We start from the raw sequence: 16,227 nt of genomic DNA, 5'->3' as shown, positions 1-16,227 counted from the left end.
AGGTTAGTGAGATACATTAAAGGAAGAGAAGAGGCTGACACTTACTAAGCAACTTCTCCATGCCTAGAAATCTGGGACCTTTCACATACATTATTTCATTTGAAATATAATCCTCGAGGTATGAAGTAGGTACTACTACCCCCATGATGAGAAAAGAGGCTCAAGAAGGTTGCTAACTCAGCCAAAGACACCAGATAGTGCATATGATACCCAATTCTGAAATCCAGGCCTAATTCTCCACCCCATTCTCTTTCTCCTGTATACCATGGCTTTTGAACATTGAGATCTACCTTCACTTGTTATTGATTTGGTCTAGCAAGGGTCTGAGGTTTGGCAATGGTCTAAGGTCTTCTCTTGCAATGCTCTGGAAAGGACAATGGAGTAAGATAAGTTGGATGGTGGGGAGTAATAGAGGGTTAAGTGTTGGTACAGCAGGTGTGGTAGAAGATAAGAGGGTATGTGTAAATGAAGATTATCATGTGACAGTTAGTCATGGAGCCCAAGCTGGCTATGCTCTATGTAGATATAGCCAGCAGGAAAAATCCCAAGAGGGCAAAGGAGCAATATACTAGTGTTGAGAGAATAATTGAAAGGAATGGTGGGGAGACTGTGATGGGAAAGCAGATATATTAAATAGAACTAACAGGTGTCGAAGTGTTGGCATTCTTTTAATCAACAAATATCGAACATTTACATAGCAGTGAAAAAAAATTCTTGCCCGCTTGGGGCCTTATTTCATTGGGAAGACAAATAAAGTAAATTGGGTTTAGGCAGTGATAATTTTTTTTTTAAGATTATTTATTTATTTATTTGAGAGACAGAAATCACAAGTAGGCAGAGAGGCAGGCAGAGAGAGAGGAGGAAGCAGGCTCCCTGCTGAGCAGAGAGCCCAATGCAGGGCTTGATCCCAGGACCCTGAGATCATGACCTGAGCCTAAGGCAGAGGTTTAACCCACTGAGCCACCCAGGCGCCCCAGGCAGTGATAAATTTTAAAGAGAAGAGTAAAGGTGGAAGAGGAATAAAGTACGCTGGGAGTGGGGTAAAGTCAAAAAGGGACTTCTTCAGAGCACCTGGCTGGTTCAGTCAGTAGAGCATGCGACTATTGGTCTTAGGGTCATGAGTTCAAGCCCTGTGCTGGATGTGGAGCCTACTTAAAAAAAATAATTTAATTAAAATACATTAACATTTTTAAAAGGGACTTTTTCACTGTATGCTATATTTGTTGATATAGAGTCAGAGAGATTCAGAGAAACTAAGGAACTATCAAACCAGGTGGTTGACCAAGTCAGGCACAATGGGTATACAAAGAGAACTGCTCTAAGACTAAAACTCAAAGTGAATATTTAATATTCACTGTTCATCACTTAATAGCCTGTGTCTGGCTTTTTTGTCAACATTTGTTTATTGTAGGAGAACCATTTTGGGGGATTAGTGATTTTTCTGCTGGGCAGAGGCCAGAGCAGAGGTGGTACTTGGGAAACTTTTCCAAATTTTGCTTGCTGCCTTGTTAGGATCAATCCATCTGAGTATGTGGGTAGATGTGGGGGTGAGGGGAGAGGGTGTGAGGGCTGAGGGGATGTCCTTTCATAACGTCACACTGAAAATTACTGCATGGTGAGTGATAGTCAATGAGGAGGATGTGTTCTAGTTGTCAGATGAATCAGGGGAAGAACCACTGTGGTGGCTTAAATAGCTTTTGCTTATTACACTTTAGCAGAAGGTTCCCATGCACCACCTTGAACAGATGATGAATTGAGCCCTTGCATGTAGAGTTTTTAATAATGAGGTTCTTCTTTGCAACCATATACCTACCTTCTTTCATCATATTAAAGATTTCTTATATTAAAATGGATAAAATCAATGTGCTTTCTGTTTGCCTGCCTTTTAAGGCACAAAGACACAATGGCAAAGGCTTCGGATTAAGGCAGTAAGTACCTATGTAGCAGTATCAGTCATCCATGGCAAGACAATTCTCTTGGCTTTTAAAAATTTGCCGTCAGCTTTCATTTCAAAATATGAAGACTTTTTTTAGTGATCTCAAATGTCCTTTCTATAACATCGTAACCATTCTTGGAATCTCATTATTACCAACATCGAGCAGATGAGTGACAACTCATAAGACAATCTGGTTAAAATGTGCCTTTACTCCAATTCTTTCATAGTACTTTTCTACCAGTTTAGCCCCCATGGGATATTGCTATAGCTGAGGAGGAGGGGAAAATGTCTTAAGTGTTTTAGATGGGTGAGACATAGTAAGTAAGGTTAAGTCACTTTGGGATCTGCCCACGGACTTCATCATAAACGGGAAATAGAATCCTAATGAGATCTGACCTTGCCACCTTTGGGCATGCCCATATAAATGTCACTTGTCTTGGCCATTATTCTTTGTGGTCAAGAGAGAGCTTCCATTAGACTGGTGATCTGGGCTAATAGGAAATACGGCAACAGATAATTTAATAACCTTAGTTTGATTGTGTGTTACAGCCTTTCTTTGATCTGACTTCTGTTAGTGTTGTTAAGAAGCAAAATTCAGGGCACCTGGATGGCTCATTCGGTTAAGCATCTGCCTTTGGCTCAGATCATGATTCCAGAGTCCTAGGATTGAGTCCTGCAAATTGATCATATTGGCTCCTTTTGTCCATCTGTCACTACCTCCGGTCATTCTTTAAATCAGCTGAACCATGATGAAGAGCAAAAGACTATAGTAAATAAGAAAATGAGAACCACTAAATTCATAAATGGTACAACCAATCTTTGAAAAAAAATAGGATTTTTGTGAAAAAATAAGATTCTGTTATTTTGTATGAGAGTTGCTAGGTTTTGAGAATTCTTTTTTTTTTTTTAAAGATTTTATTTATTTATTTGACAGACAGGGATCACAAGTAGGCAGAGAGAGAGGAAGGAACAGGCTCCTTGCTGAGCAGGGAGTCCAATGCGGGGCTCGATCCCAGGATGCTGGTATCATGACCTGAGCCGAAGGCAGAGGCTTTAACCCACTGAGCCACCCAGGCGCCCCGAGAATTATTCTTCCCAGACTTCTCCAAATAGCAAGTTGGTTGATGGATTGGTGTCTTGAGTTTGCAGATTTTTGTCAAGGAAAAAGATAAATTGTAAAAATTACAAAACAGAAAACATCCTTTCCATCTTAGGTTCATTTCATCAGTCTAGAATTATTCTTGTATTCTTTTTTATCTGTATAATAATCAAGAAGAGCAGTCTCATGTCTAGGCCTAACAGCTATAATAATTTCAGATAATGGCTTCCATTTAGTAACAATACCTTGTATGTGGAGCCGTGTGGTAAAACCATCTTGCAAAAAGCACTCATGTATTACAGAGAAGGTTAGTACTGTGCAGTTTTAGTTGTTTAAAAATTAGGGGGAAAAATGTAGGACTTCCCACTGACAGATGGTAATTGTCTTCATTCCGCTAATTTGTACCAAATTCCTGGGCTAGGGTAATAGTTGAATTCAGCAGTACTAGAAGGACATTTTAGTGAAACTCTGGATCCCAGAAAGGCCAGAGAAGTAGAAGAATGAGTTGATTGATGGTGAAGGGCTTAGGAAATAGTCAAAGATAAAGGACTGGAGAAAGGTGATAGAAAAAAGAAGTGGGGGGTGGTGCGGGGAGGCAGAGCCCAGGGAGCCTGTGGTTGGACTGATGGTTTACCCTGGCCAGGTGGCAACGAGGAGAGCAGCTTCTATCTTAAATCAGAGAGAATGGATTCGGGAGCCAGACTGGGGGGGCGGGGGGACTAATTTCGAGTCCTAAAAGGGGCTGCTGTCACAGTTGCTATTACTAAAGAGGGCTCAATTTGCAAAATAAGCCCACTGAGGCTTCTTATTACCCCTGAGGCGCTGTGCCTACATTTATGGTAGCTGTCCTGCCTGCCTCTAATGGGACACATTAGGCTATCTGCGCGGATAACCATGGATAATTGAGACTAGGGAGATCAAGTCCACCAAAATACAAAACCGTGACTGCTTTTTCCAGGGAAGATAATCTTTTGATTAAAGTGAGATTAAGCATTTTACTAATTACGCACCAATTATTTCCTCTCACATAACAAATTCAAATAAATATGCACCTAAGAAGAAACAGATGCAACATACCTTTGGATACTTTCAGTCACTACTCTCTAGGCTGAAAAGTACAGACTCATTTTAAATCTTTGCTAAGAAGAGAAACTCCTGGGAAATACCCACCTGATATCGCAGCTGCCAGGGCTCAGAGCCAATTTGAAAAGAAATTGTAATTGTACTCCTTTGCCAGGTTCTCCTCCCCACCCACCTCCCATCTTCCTCCTCCTTTTTCTGGCCATTTTTGAACAGAACCCCTTCCATCTGTTTGTCTAATCAAAAATAACTGAACATTTGCTTTTTATACTGCTTATGTTAATGATCAAAGCCAGGCTCGAATCTAACCTTTAAGTAGTCTCAGAGACCTGGAGACCAGAGTTGATTCTTTGAGAATGAGAAACAATCACATAATCCTTTGTATTTTCTGTTCGGGCAGAAGCCCTGTTTGGAGAAAAGATCATCACGCTTGGAAACAGAACTCACTTCCCATCACCGGCTCTCCTTTGATCCCAAGGTTATCTACATGATAAGGGCTTCCTTTAACTGAATCTTAACACCTTTGATACTGGCTTTTGTTAGAGTCAACTGCTTTTGCCCCAGATGGTCTTACAAATGGCTGTCTGTCTTTTCCCTGCTATTTAAAAGGCTGTGGCATGGTTTTAAAAACCAAAGAACCACCCAGCCACCCAGATTCTAAAAGCCTTGAACCGAGTCTGGAAGGGGAAAAGGAATGACCAAGAGAAAGTCATTATTAATGCAGAGCAAAAGGGTCCCTAGGGTAAGGAAGAAGGAGTCACTCCAAGGGAGTCCAGGAGACTGACTACACTTCATCAAAAGCTTCGCCAAGCTCAAGAGCAATGTGAAACGGTAATTGTTATTTACCTGAGATGCATATGTCTTATACCCAGGGGTGTCTTTATGCCGGAGAACAGTTATGTCTGGGGATTGACCTGAAGGCTCAGGACTTCCATCTTCCAAGAGAAATCTCTTCTGCATTATTCCTGGGTGGTTGCAGTTAAGGATTTGCCAAAGACCCAGAAACTAAGCTTGCGGGCCTGGTTTGGGGACCTATCCTTCCACAGCTGTATATTATCACAGGAAACTGAAAAAGTTAAAAAAAAATTCTTTGACACTTTTTACCAAGCGAATTTTTCAGATCATCCTATTTTGTATGTAATTCCTAAAATATAGTTTGTGGGGGCGCCTGGGTGGCTCAGTGGTTTAAGCTGCTGCCTTCGGCTCGGGTCATGATCTCAGGGTCTTGGGATGGAGTCCCGCATGGGGCTCTCTGCTCGGCAGGGAGCCTGCTTCCCTCTCACTCTCTCTGCCTGCCTCTCTGCCTACTTGTGATCTCTCTCTGTCAAATAAATAAATAAAATCTTAAAAAAAAAAAAAACACTCTCTAAAAAAAATAAAATAAAATAAAATATAGTTTGTGAAAAACTACTCAGTAAGATTTTTTTTTCAGGTACTTTAATGTTAGCTTTTGTAGAAAGTGTGCCTAAATAACAAGAGGAAAAAACAACAACAATTTTTTTCCCCTTTATTTTCAACTGAGAATTTGACGCAGCCATACTGGCCTCCCCCTACCAGCCGTGATTAGGTCTAACCATCCTGGCTAGCTAGCTCGCCTCCACAAAACCTGGTGTGGATTTCTTTTGATGAGGTATGCATTGATTATTTTTCTCCCTTCTCCTGCTCCCGGCAAAAAAGATGTATTACCAGTTTAAAAACTGCAAGCTTAAATCCGGGAAGAGACATACCCTGGAAGCAGCTTACTGGGTGGTTCTCAAAGTGTGGTCCTAGACCAGACCATCACCGTCACCTGGGAACTTGGTAGAAATGCAGATTCTCAGGCCAGTCCCCAGATGTTCTGAATCAGAAATGCTGGGGATGGGGGTGCCCAGGCAGCTGTGTCTTAACAAGCCGGCTAGGCGATGCTGATGCAAACTGAAGTGTGAGAATCTTTGGTTTATAGTAGAGCTTGTCAGACCTCTCGTGTGCATGGGAATCACCTGGAATTTTGTTGAAAACCAGATTCTGATTCACTTAGTCTTGGTGATTTTTGTCGGCATTTCTAATACGTGCCCAGGTGATGCTGATGTCCCTAGTCCTTGGACCACACTTTGTACGTCGTGGCGATCTGAAGAATCTCAACATGAGCCATTGTAAGAACTGCATTAAGTAGGCTTTGCCAAAACTGGAATTTTCCCAAGGAAATACTCCTAAAAGAGGAGGAAGTTTTAGGCCTAAAGATTTAATCACAGAATTATTTTAATGGAAAAATAGGAAAATACGATCGATACTCACTATTTGCAGATTGTGTATTTGTTAACTCACCTACTCACTAAAATCTATTTCTCACCCCCCAAATCAATACCTGTGGTCCTTTTACAGTCATTCAGAGACAGACATATGCAGAACAGAGAAAAATTTGAGTTGACGGAAATACATACTGCCGGTTCAGATGGAGCAAGGTGACACTCTCTCCCTTCATGTTTCAACGTTCATACTGTGAACAAGTGCCTTCTCAAAGTCAATTTCATGGGGTGTACCAGGGTGGCTCAGTTGGGTAAGCGACTGCCTTCGACTCAGGTCATGATCCTGGGATCCTGGGATTGAGTCCTGTTTCTCTCTCTTCCTCTGCTGCTCCCCCTGCTTGTGTGCTCTCTCTCTGTCAAATAAATAAATAAAACCTTTAAAAAAAAATAAAATAAAATAGCCCCAAGCATAGTGCTGAAGTGTTGCCTACTATTCCTGGTGCAAGAAGGCTGTGATGTGCCTTACAGAGAAAATGTGCTTCATTGAGGCGTGAGTTACTGTGCTGGTGACCATGAATTCAGCATTAATGAATCAACAATATATCAAGTAAGGTGTCTTCAAATAGAAACACACATAAAATAAGGTTATGTATTGATCAGCTGATGAAAATATTGTGACCAGAAACCTACCCGTGTATTTCTCCAAGGAGCTGTGTGGTTCAGCATCTACTAATCCAATCCACTGTTTGCAATGACTTTATGGAACAAGACAACCAGAGTCAACTATAGTTAATAGCCAATTAATAGACTATATGCTGCCATTTTAAAATGAGGGTGATGAAATCTGTGCAATCAGATGAGAAATGTGTATGATGTTTTGGGAAGAGAAAAGAAATGGGAGTCAAAGTTTCAAGAGTAGCACAGAGTTATATTTAAGATCTTTTTCAAGTGAAAAATTGAAGGAAGTATGCCAAGCCTTTTTGAGTTAGGGTGATGGAATTATTTTTTTCTCTATTTCTCAACTTTTTATAATACTGTTAATTTGGTTTTATAATGTTATGCTGTAAAATATGTGTCTTACTAGTTCTTTCAGAATGATAAGATACGAAAGGTACGACCACTGCTTAAGAAATTGACCTTCTTAGGAAAGACCTTACTAACATTAGTATAAGAGAGTATGCTCTCTGTGTTAAATCATATCAAAATTATTCCAAGTTACATGTGAATATCGAAGAGAAGTCGAATTACAAACCCTTAGCAAACGTAAAACAAGTACTTGGTAGGTACTACTGAAACCAAGCTTTGGCAATAATTTATCTTGCCTAAACATAGTTCTTCTAACTTCTCTCTGTTTTCTACTCTTTCAACGTGATTAATAGCTTGGCTTCCGAAGTCAGAGAGTTGAGTCGTGACAGTCCCATCTATTAGCTATCAATGCCTTATCAATGCCCTACTGAGCACCTCTGAGTTTTCCCTCATAGATACAATGAGGGCCCTTGTAGAACCCAGTGAGGGTACCACGAAGGGCTGAGCATGTGTGCTGTGATCACATGATTCTCGCCTTCTCGTCCCTTCTGCATGCTTTTTTCTGCTCCCATTCCCTTTTCCCTGCCATAGAGAAAGTCAAACAAAACTGTCTTTCATCTCTACTAGGAATGGCCATTTTATGGAACTGTTCACAGTTTTAAAAGCAGATGAGTTGAATATTTCCCTCTGACTCCATAAAGTAAAAGCCGAAAACCAAAGTCCACACATTCTATTTGAGCATAACCTATGCTTTTTTGGTAGTGGGCGGTGGGGGGGGTGGGGGCTGGGTCACAGATCTTGAGAAGGATTTGTATAAGAAAGTTTCTCTTATCCTGGGACCCTGCGGAGAACACAGCTTTCAGAGTACGTTCTTGAATGACCGCCATGTGCTGTTGCTGGGCTAGGTATTGGGATGTAGTGACTCTAATGTTCTTGAACAATCTAGCCATGGCAATTGCCTTCACAGAACTTACAGTCTAGGAGGAGAGCTAGTCAAAGAGTCATTATAATAGAGAGATATGTGCTGTTGGGTGAGGGGGTGAAGGGGTCAGGGAGTATAGGCTGCTGGAGGAGGACATAAGTGGGGCATCTCACCCAGACTTGAGTGATCCAGGTACATAAACCCCAAAGAACAAGCAAGAGCTGGGTGGGAAGAGGATGGTACAGAATGTGCTTTGTATGCCAGGGGGACTACAAGTTCCCAGAAGTAAGAGAGTGGGGGCAGTGAATTCCAAGAACTGAAATGTGATTGCAGGGCTGTATCAAACATGAGGCTAGAGAAGCAAATCATGCCAAGAGGGTTGGACTTTATTCTAGGAGCAGGAGATTTTGCAAAGTTAAGTAGTATGTTCAGAATTACATGCTAGAAAAAGCACTCTGGCTATGGAGAGAATGGAATAGGATGGAGAGACTGGAGACAAGGCTACAATTAGGGGGTTGTTAAAATAATCTAGGCAATGGTGAAGATGAGCTGTGCTTGAAAGGGTTATTGTGACGGAACGAAGTGCATAAATTTAAAGAGATACTCAGAATGTTGAAGGATACTTTTTTAAAAGGTAAAATAGTGATTCATACACATATCAAATGAATGTATGTCAAATATTATACTTAACTCATTAATTTAATGAGGGAACCAGTAAGATCCTATAAGGAAGATCCCAAAAACACATATACACGTAGGCAATAAGGAATGATGGCGTGCCAAAATGAATGTGCAACTAGGGGCAAAACCAGTCAGTATCCACAGAGCATTAATAATCCATTGCATTCCCCCAGACTCAATTCATTCACATTTCTATGGACAAGAATCAGTTGCATTACTAGACGTTTGCTACAGTTTTAAGCTGTAAATATCACAAAACCAAGGCAAGTCTCCCGTAAACTGGGAGTGGTGTCCTAGGCAAGGATACCCAGTATTCCTTTTGCCCTTTTCAAAGTCTTTGACAATTTTCCCTGACACGAAAATATCTACAGGACTTTGGTGATTAGTTGGACATGGTAATGGTAAGTGGAGAGGAAAAGAGAAAAGTCACCTGTGCCATTTCATTCATTCAAGGAAGCTGAGGAAGCATGCCGCCAAGAAATTGAAAATGGAATGGGAGGGGCCAATGGGAAAGTTTCGGAGGGAAGAGAGAGTGGGCGATGGGGTCACGGAAGAGGATACACAGAGAAATACAGGGTTGAGACCCTAAACTGGAGATGCTTACTTACATCTTGGGCCCTAACAAAGGAGACCCAGAAGGTGTTGCAGGGTGGGATTACCTGGCTACAAGTTTTGAAGAATTATTCCCAGTAGTCCTCTGGTCTGTAGTGTCCATATTAGAACTCTTCCTTTATCTTACGTCCCTCTGGGCACTTGCCCTTCTGTACCTGCTTGCTTGGAGTAGAAGTCAAAAGAATGGTGTTGAGTGTAGGAAGTCATTTTGATTCAACTAAGTTGATTTAATGCAAATAAACTCTGAGGACAGAGATAGTCTTGTGTATCGCTGTCCCTGGGATGTCTGCCATAACATTCAGTAATGATATTTCGTAAATAGATAGAATGAAAGACTAACATACTGGATTATGGCCTGAAGAATTCAAGGGCTTATCCAAGATCATATAGCTGCTTATGTAAGGATTCTGGGATTCAAACCCAATTCTTCTGACTCTATCGCTGTTGTCACTAGGATGAGTGAGTTAAGTTACAAACTCATGGAATTTTCAGCCTACCAATTCTTAGGAAAGATGGTTTCTTATGGTTCCAGTAACCAAATATAATTGCAAATTTTAGATATGCCTTTTCTAGGGAGAGGTAACCTAAAAGGACCCCTCCAGAAGTCAAATAGACTTAACAAACCATCCATTAACTGTGACCTTGGACAAGTTATTTGACCTTTCAGAGCCTCAGTTTTCTGTCTATAAAATGGTGATAATATTGACCTTCATGAAGGTATAAAGATTAAATAAGGTAAAGTCTATAAAAAGTTGAAGTGTAATAGGTGCCTTAACAGATGTTAGCATGTTTTTCTTCTAAGGCTTAAAGCTTTTAGATGCTTCCTTTATACTAAAATCTGCCTCTATTTTAACATGGGCTATATTTAGGACTTAAATCCTTTGCTTAATTCTTATTTAACCTAAACTTAGTTTCTTAAAATATAATTTCTGTAGAAAGGTATTTGTTTCTTGATATGTTTATCACCTATTTCAAATCCTTTGCTTTTCTTTCTTCCCAGTATACTAACCTTTGCCATTACATGTTTCTAGAATCACACTGCTATATTACAACTTAAATTGCGTTTGGTTAGTTATAGCATTTTGGTCCCCTTTATTTCTCAGATTCGACAGGCATTTCTAATTTAACATCTATTTCTTCCTTCCTTCCTTCCTTTCTTTCTTTTTAAGATTTTTGATTATTTGAGAGAGTGAGAGCTGGGGGACTGGCAGAGGGAGAGGGAGAAGCGGGCTCCTGGCTCAGTGGCTGGGGCTCGATCCCAGAACCTGAGCATGACCTAAGCCAAAGGCAGACACTTAATCAACTGAGCCACCCCGGCTCCCCTTAATATCTGTTTTTAATTCAGCTTTAAAAATACCATTACTGGGTGACTCAGTCAGTTAAGCGTCTGCCTTCAACTCAGGTCATGATCCCAGGGTCCTGGGATCAAGTCCCACATCAGGCTCCTTGCTTGGTGGGAAGCCTGCTTCTCCCTCTGCCTGATGCTCCCCCTGCTTGTTCTCTCTCCTGACAAATAAGTAAATAAAATCTTTAAAAAAAAAATACCATTACAGGCCATTTGGGTGGCTCAGTCCTTAAGCGTCTGCCATCGGCTCAGGTCACAATCCCAGAGTCATGCGATTCGAGCCCCATATTGGGCTCCCTACTCAGCGGGAGGCTTGCTTCTCCGTCTCCCACTCCCCCTGCTTGTGTTCCCTCTCTTGTCTCTCTCTCTCTCTGTCAAATAAATAAATAAAATCTTCAAAAAAATAAAAATTAAAAAATTAAAATACCGATACAATTCAGGATTGTTGTTTGTTTCCTTCTTAAAAATCATTTCCTGAAATTCCGTAACAGTATTCTGTTCCTCTGCCATTTCCTGAAATATGCAAATATACTGAAATCATAAACAGGCAGATATATCCTGCCAGACCGCTTGTGACAAAAGCATTTCAGGGAGTTTGAAAGTGATATAATGATTGGGTCCATTTCCCACTATTAGGAAAGGGGACTGTTACTAAACCTTGGTAGCCTCAGTTTTCCTTGGAGAAGGGTCAATGATACTTGCTCCGTTCACCTCACATGGCTTCTATGGGGCTCAAAGGAAATCCATATATATGGAATTACCTTGGAAACTGAACTGCATATATAAATGTAAGATAACGCAGTGGGTTTTTTTTTTTTTTGGCTGGGTACAGTATACTTTATTGATGGTACATGACAAGGTAGGGCTCCCCAAGCCCCTCCCCTTCTTCAGGGGGTCTGGGATAGAAATAGTGGAGGTTGGGAGATTCTCAGTGTTTGGGGGGATAAGTTGGGGCAGGGATTCCCCAGCAGCTGAGGGCCTCTCTCTTCCTCTTGCTCTGGCTGGGGCTGGTGGTCCAGGGGGCTCTTACTCCTTGGAGGCCATATGGACCGTAAGATCCTCCACCCGGTTGCTGTAGCCAAATTCATTGTCATACCAGGAAATGAGCTTGACAAAGTGGTCATTGAGAGCAATGCCAGCCCCAGCATCGAAGGTAGAGGAGTGGGTGTCACTGTTGAAGTTGCAAGAGACAACCTGGTCCTCGGTGTACCCCAGGATGCCCTTGAGGGGGCCTTCTGATGCCTGCTTCACCACCTTCTTGATGGCATCATATTTGGCAGCTTTCTCCAGGCGGAGATAACGCAGTGTTTATTGCTATTTTTTGCCATTCTTTTGATGTAAGTCCCTGAGAACATAGGCCGATGGGGCACTGCAGGGAGTGTGTGTATGCCCCTAAACAAATGAGAGCCAATTGTGATCTTTTTCTTCCTTCCTTAGCCTTGGCAGTCAGAAGGCTTTATGTGATGAAATCCTATATGCTCACTTTGGAGCGACTGAAGGCATTTAGAACTTTTCATTGCTGGGTGTTGTGTTTGCCGAGTTATTTACACCACCTAGCAACCTGGCCCAAGACAAACAGTCCCTGGGAGCTGCACCGTGACTCGCTCTACCTGTCATTGCTCTGTTAACGTAACAGCAAACATTTACTGTACCTAGAAGATGGTGTTCCCCTCCTCCCCTTTACTATTAAATTAATCTTATTCTGTAATTGTTTTAATTTTTTTAAAGGTTTTATTTATTTATTTGACAGAGATCACAAGTAGGCAGAGAGGAGGAAGCACTCCCTGCTGAGCAGAGAGCCCGAAGTGGGGCTCGATCCCAGTACCCTGGGATCATGGCCTGAGCCGAAGGCAGAGGCTTTAATCCATTGAGCCACCCAGGCGCCTCACTGTAATTGTTTTATAATCTCCAAAAGTAACCCGTAAATTGAGAGAGTCTTACAATTGAAAGACATAGGAGAGGCCATTTGGCTCAATCTTTTTTACTAAAGCAGGAATCTTATCATTTCTCTAATAGATTGAGCATTTCCAGGGATTGGGGAAAGTGAATCGGTTTTGATATATTCTTTTGCATTGTTGATTATTTTGATTCTTTATATTCACAGAATGGTTTTTTTGTTTTTGTTTTTGCTAAAAAGGGTCTTAGAGACCATTCTGGTTCAATTCCTTCCATTTGCACATGAGGAAATTAAGGCCCAGAGAGGTTAGGTGACTTGCCCCAGGCTAAACAACTAATTCATAACACAGCTGGGATTCCTGATTCCTGGCAGCTTCTTTCCAAATCATTAAACAGCAAAATTACCGAAGTCCTAAATGTTGAGTAGTATTAAATGCTATTATGCACTATATAAGTACTTTAGTATGCAGCTTATTTTAGTGTGGCCAATATTTATGTTGTAATATAAGTAAGCTTATTTTGATTTTGGTGGAGAAAATGTAAATCTTTCTTTATAATTTTGTACAAACATCTCCTTAAAACTTCATGAAAACTTCCCTGTTTTAAACTGGACTTTTTTTCTTCACTTTCCTTTTTGAGGGGCAGGGGTTGGTAAGAAGTCATCAGTCTGATTCTTATATCTAAGAACTCACATGACCAAAAAAGACACAAAACCACATTTCTCTGCCTCACATGAGGTTTGGGGAATGGACGGGAGCCAGGGGCTTTTTTCTGTTCTTGTCAGGCTTTGGTCCCAGGCCTGTCAGTGGCAATGAGGATGAGACAGGAGTAGAGCTGTCCATATGCCAAGGGGACTTTGAAAGGTTGCCTAGCCTATCCCTGCTTTCTGGAAGGACTGCATTTAAAAGGAAGCTGCAGCCTTTTTTTGTCCTGTGGAGTTACTTGCTGGAAGCCCTAGGATCACCCCTTGTCCTGTGTGTGGGATGGGTGGTGAAGAGGAAGACAGAACACTCGTTGGCTCTGACAGAAGAAGCCGATAGACTCTGGGGGTCTGATGTGTGTGGACAGATGTGGGGGAAGGAGCATTGCTATAGTAAAGAGCCAACAAGCAGTGCTGTCTTCTAAGAAATTACCAAGACCTCGGAGAGGGAGGACCTGGCAGCAGCTTTGGGCCTGTCATCCAATGGGCTAACCTTAATTCCTTGTCTGTTGTAAATTGAAAAATATTAAGGCTTGTCTGATGCATCAACAAGAAAGACATTTTCTCCCCAAATTTCAAACTGTTGGCCCCTAACCTTGTGAAGACCAATGAGCAGACTCTTGTTCCCCAGAGCAGAAAGTTGAATCTGTTATTTATTATCACACTGTACCTCATACCTCTGTTATAAGCATTTATCATGGCCTGACTTCAGTTGTGTTCACGGCTAACTCCCCCACTGGACTTGAGTTCTCAAGAGCAAGGAACTTGGTTTTCTTTAGAAATATCTAAGGCAGGGGCGCCTGGGTGGCTCAGTGGATTAAGCCGCTGCCTTCGGCTCAGGTCATGATCCCAGGGTCCTGGGATCGAGCCCCGCATCGGGCTCTCTGCTCAGCAGGGAGCCTGCTTCCCTTCCTCTCTCTGCCTGCCTCTCCACCTACTTGTGATCTCTGTCTGTCAAATAAATAAATAAAATCTTTAAAAAAAAAAAAAGAAATATCTAAGGCATACCAAAAGATAAAGAGGATGCCATCTTTATATCTTCATATCCCTGCACAGCTTCTAAGAAGCTCCACACTCACCTAGCCTGCAGCAGGTGCTCAGGAAATGTTCATTGAATCATAGTACTAACTTCTCTCTTGTACTTGTGCAGTCATGCTTCCTGTCCCTTGCAGATTTATGCCAAATCAGAATCATTTTCTCTGGGACCTAAACTTTCAGAGTCAATGCAAATATACTCTGATATTCATGGAAATATCGTGGAACAGTGGTGCCCACAGTGGACGGTCCTAATTATTGATGGTTGTTAGCACTCAGAAGTAGTGTTCTATTCAGAAATGCTCTGTTTGAAGTTTTATATAAAGGAATGAAACAGTGAGGGTGTAAATAACTAATGGGAATATGGACTTGGCCTTAAATGATAAAAGTAGTTTATTATCTGTGTTCACTGTTGTACTCATTAGCCATCACTGATTTTTTGAGGAGACCCAGAAAGTGGCTCATGGAAGACAGAGGGATTTGAAGAAACGAACACTCTTGGATTAGGAAAGGGCCAGAGGAGATGATTTGTGTGTGTGCGGTATGTGGTATGGACAATGGCGAAGAACTTTTTGGTACATTCAGGAGGATCATGAAAGAGATAAAGGAAAATAATACAATAACCTTTGGCACCAAGCCAAGGGTAAAGTGAGTCCATAAAATGTATGACTCTCCTGATGTGAGTATAATAATTACATGAAACTTTTCTCTCCTTTTTATCTCCTCAACAGTATTTGCAGTCCTTTGTCCCAGTTTCAGTGTAGCTACTTCCTTATTCCATTTCCTGCTGCTTTGCCTGATAGAATATGTGAGTGACAGTGGAAACCCTATCTTGTTACCTTCTCATTGAAGTTCCCACCCTGTCACCTCTTCCATCATACCCAGCTGGTCCCTGTGTCCTGTCAAATCTGTCTTCTACATAACTCTCAGATTCTTTCCAGTCTCTCCATTCTAGCTTTTCCCATACTTCAGCATCCATCCATCCATCTCTCCCCTTAAATAGAATTGTCTTTCAAATCTAATCACACCGGGTGCCTGGGTGGCTCAGTTGGTTGAGCGACTGCCTTTGGCTCAGGTCATGATCCCGGACTTCCAGGACCAAGTCCCGCATTGGGCTCCCAGCTCCTTGGGGAGTCTGTTTCTCCCTCTGACCTTCTCCTCTCTCATGTTCTCTCTCACTCATTCTCTCTCACATAAATAAATAAAATCTTTAAAAAAAAATTAAAAAAAAATCTAATCACACCTTTTCCCTTCACCTCTCCAAGCTTTTTTGACCGTAGGAGAAAAGAAAAGAAAAAAAAAAAATCCCCTAACCCACCTTTCCAGCCTTAATCTTCTCCTCTCTCAAACCCCCACCAGTACCTGCTGACCGTTTCCCCTCTCCCTGCATAACCACATGGTTTCTTTCACACCTTCATTGCATTCATGCATGCCTATTCCTCTATTAAGTAATCTGATTTTTTTTTCGACTGATATTCTTTATACCCCTTCCATATTCATCCTGGGCAGCAACTTTCTCTTCTTTATACTTCAAATTTTATACCCGTTTTTCTTAGAGAGCTTCTCAGGCTATGTAGTAATCATTTACTTATATATTGCCCCTCTAAAAGGTTGTAAGCTTCTCTGGGGCAGGGGTCCGCCATCTTGTTCATCTTTGCATCCTCATTGCT

At 41.6% G+C, this 16,227-nt stretch overlaps 2 protein-coding genes across 8 annotated transcripts in view; one reads left to right on the top strand and one right to left on the bottom strand.

Moving 5' to 3' along the window:
• MAP3K13 (mitogen-activated protein kinase kinase kinase 13) overlaps positions 1 to 16,227 on the top strand; it is a 173,839-nt gene that overhangs the window by 82,130 nt on the left and 75,482 nt on the right. The gene's annotated exons all lie outside the window — the stretch shown is intronic.
• On the bottom strand, positions 11,861 to 12,234 carry LOC123940681 (glyceraldehyde-3-phosphate dehydrogenase-like; the record flags this gene model as incomplete). Its single annotated transcript, XM_046003650.1, has 1 exon — positions 11,861 to 12,234. A coding segment is annotated over one exon (282 nt), but the record flags the coding sequence as incomplete, so codon positions are not given.

Source organism: Meles meles, chromosome 4, assembly GCF_922984935.1.
Source record: "Meles meles chromosome 4, mMelMel3.1 paternal haplotype, whole genome shotgun sequence".
In the NCBI taxonomy this organism is placed as follows: Eukaryota; Metazoa; Chordata; class Mammalia; order Carnivora; family Mustelidae; genus Meles; species Meles meles.
Note: the sequence above shows the minus strand (reverse complement) of the source record. Positions and strands in the feature narration are given on the sequence as shown.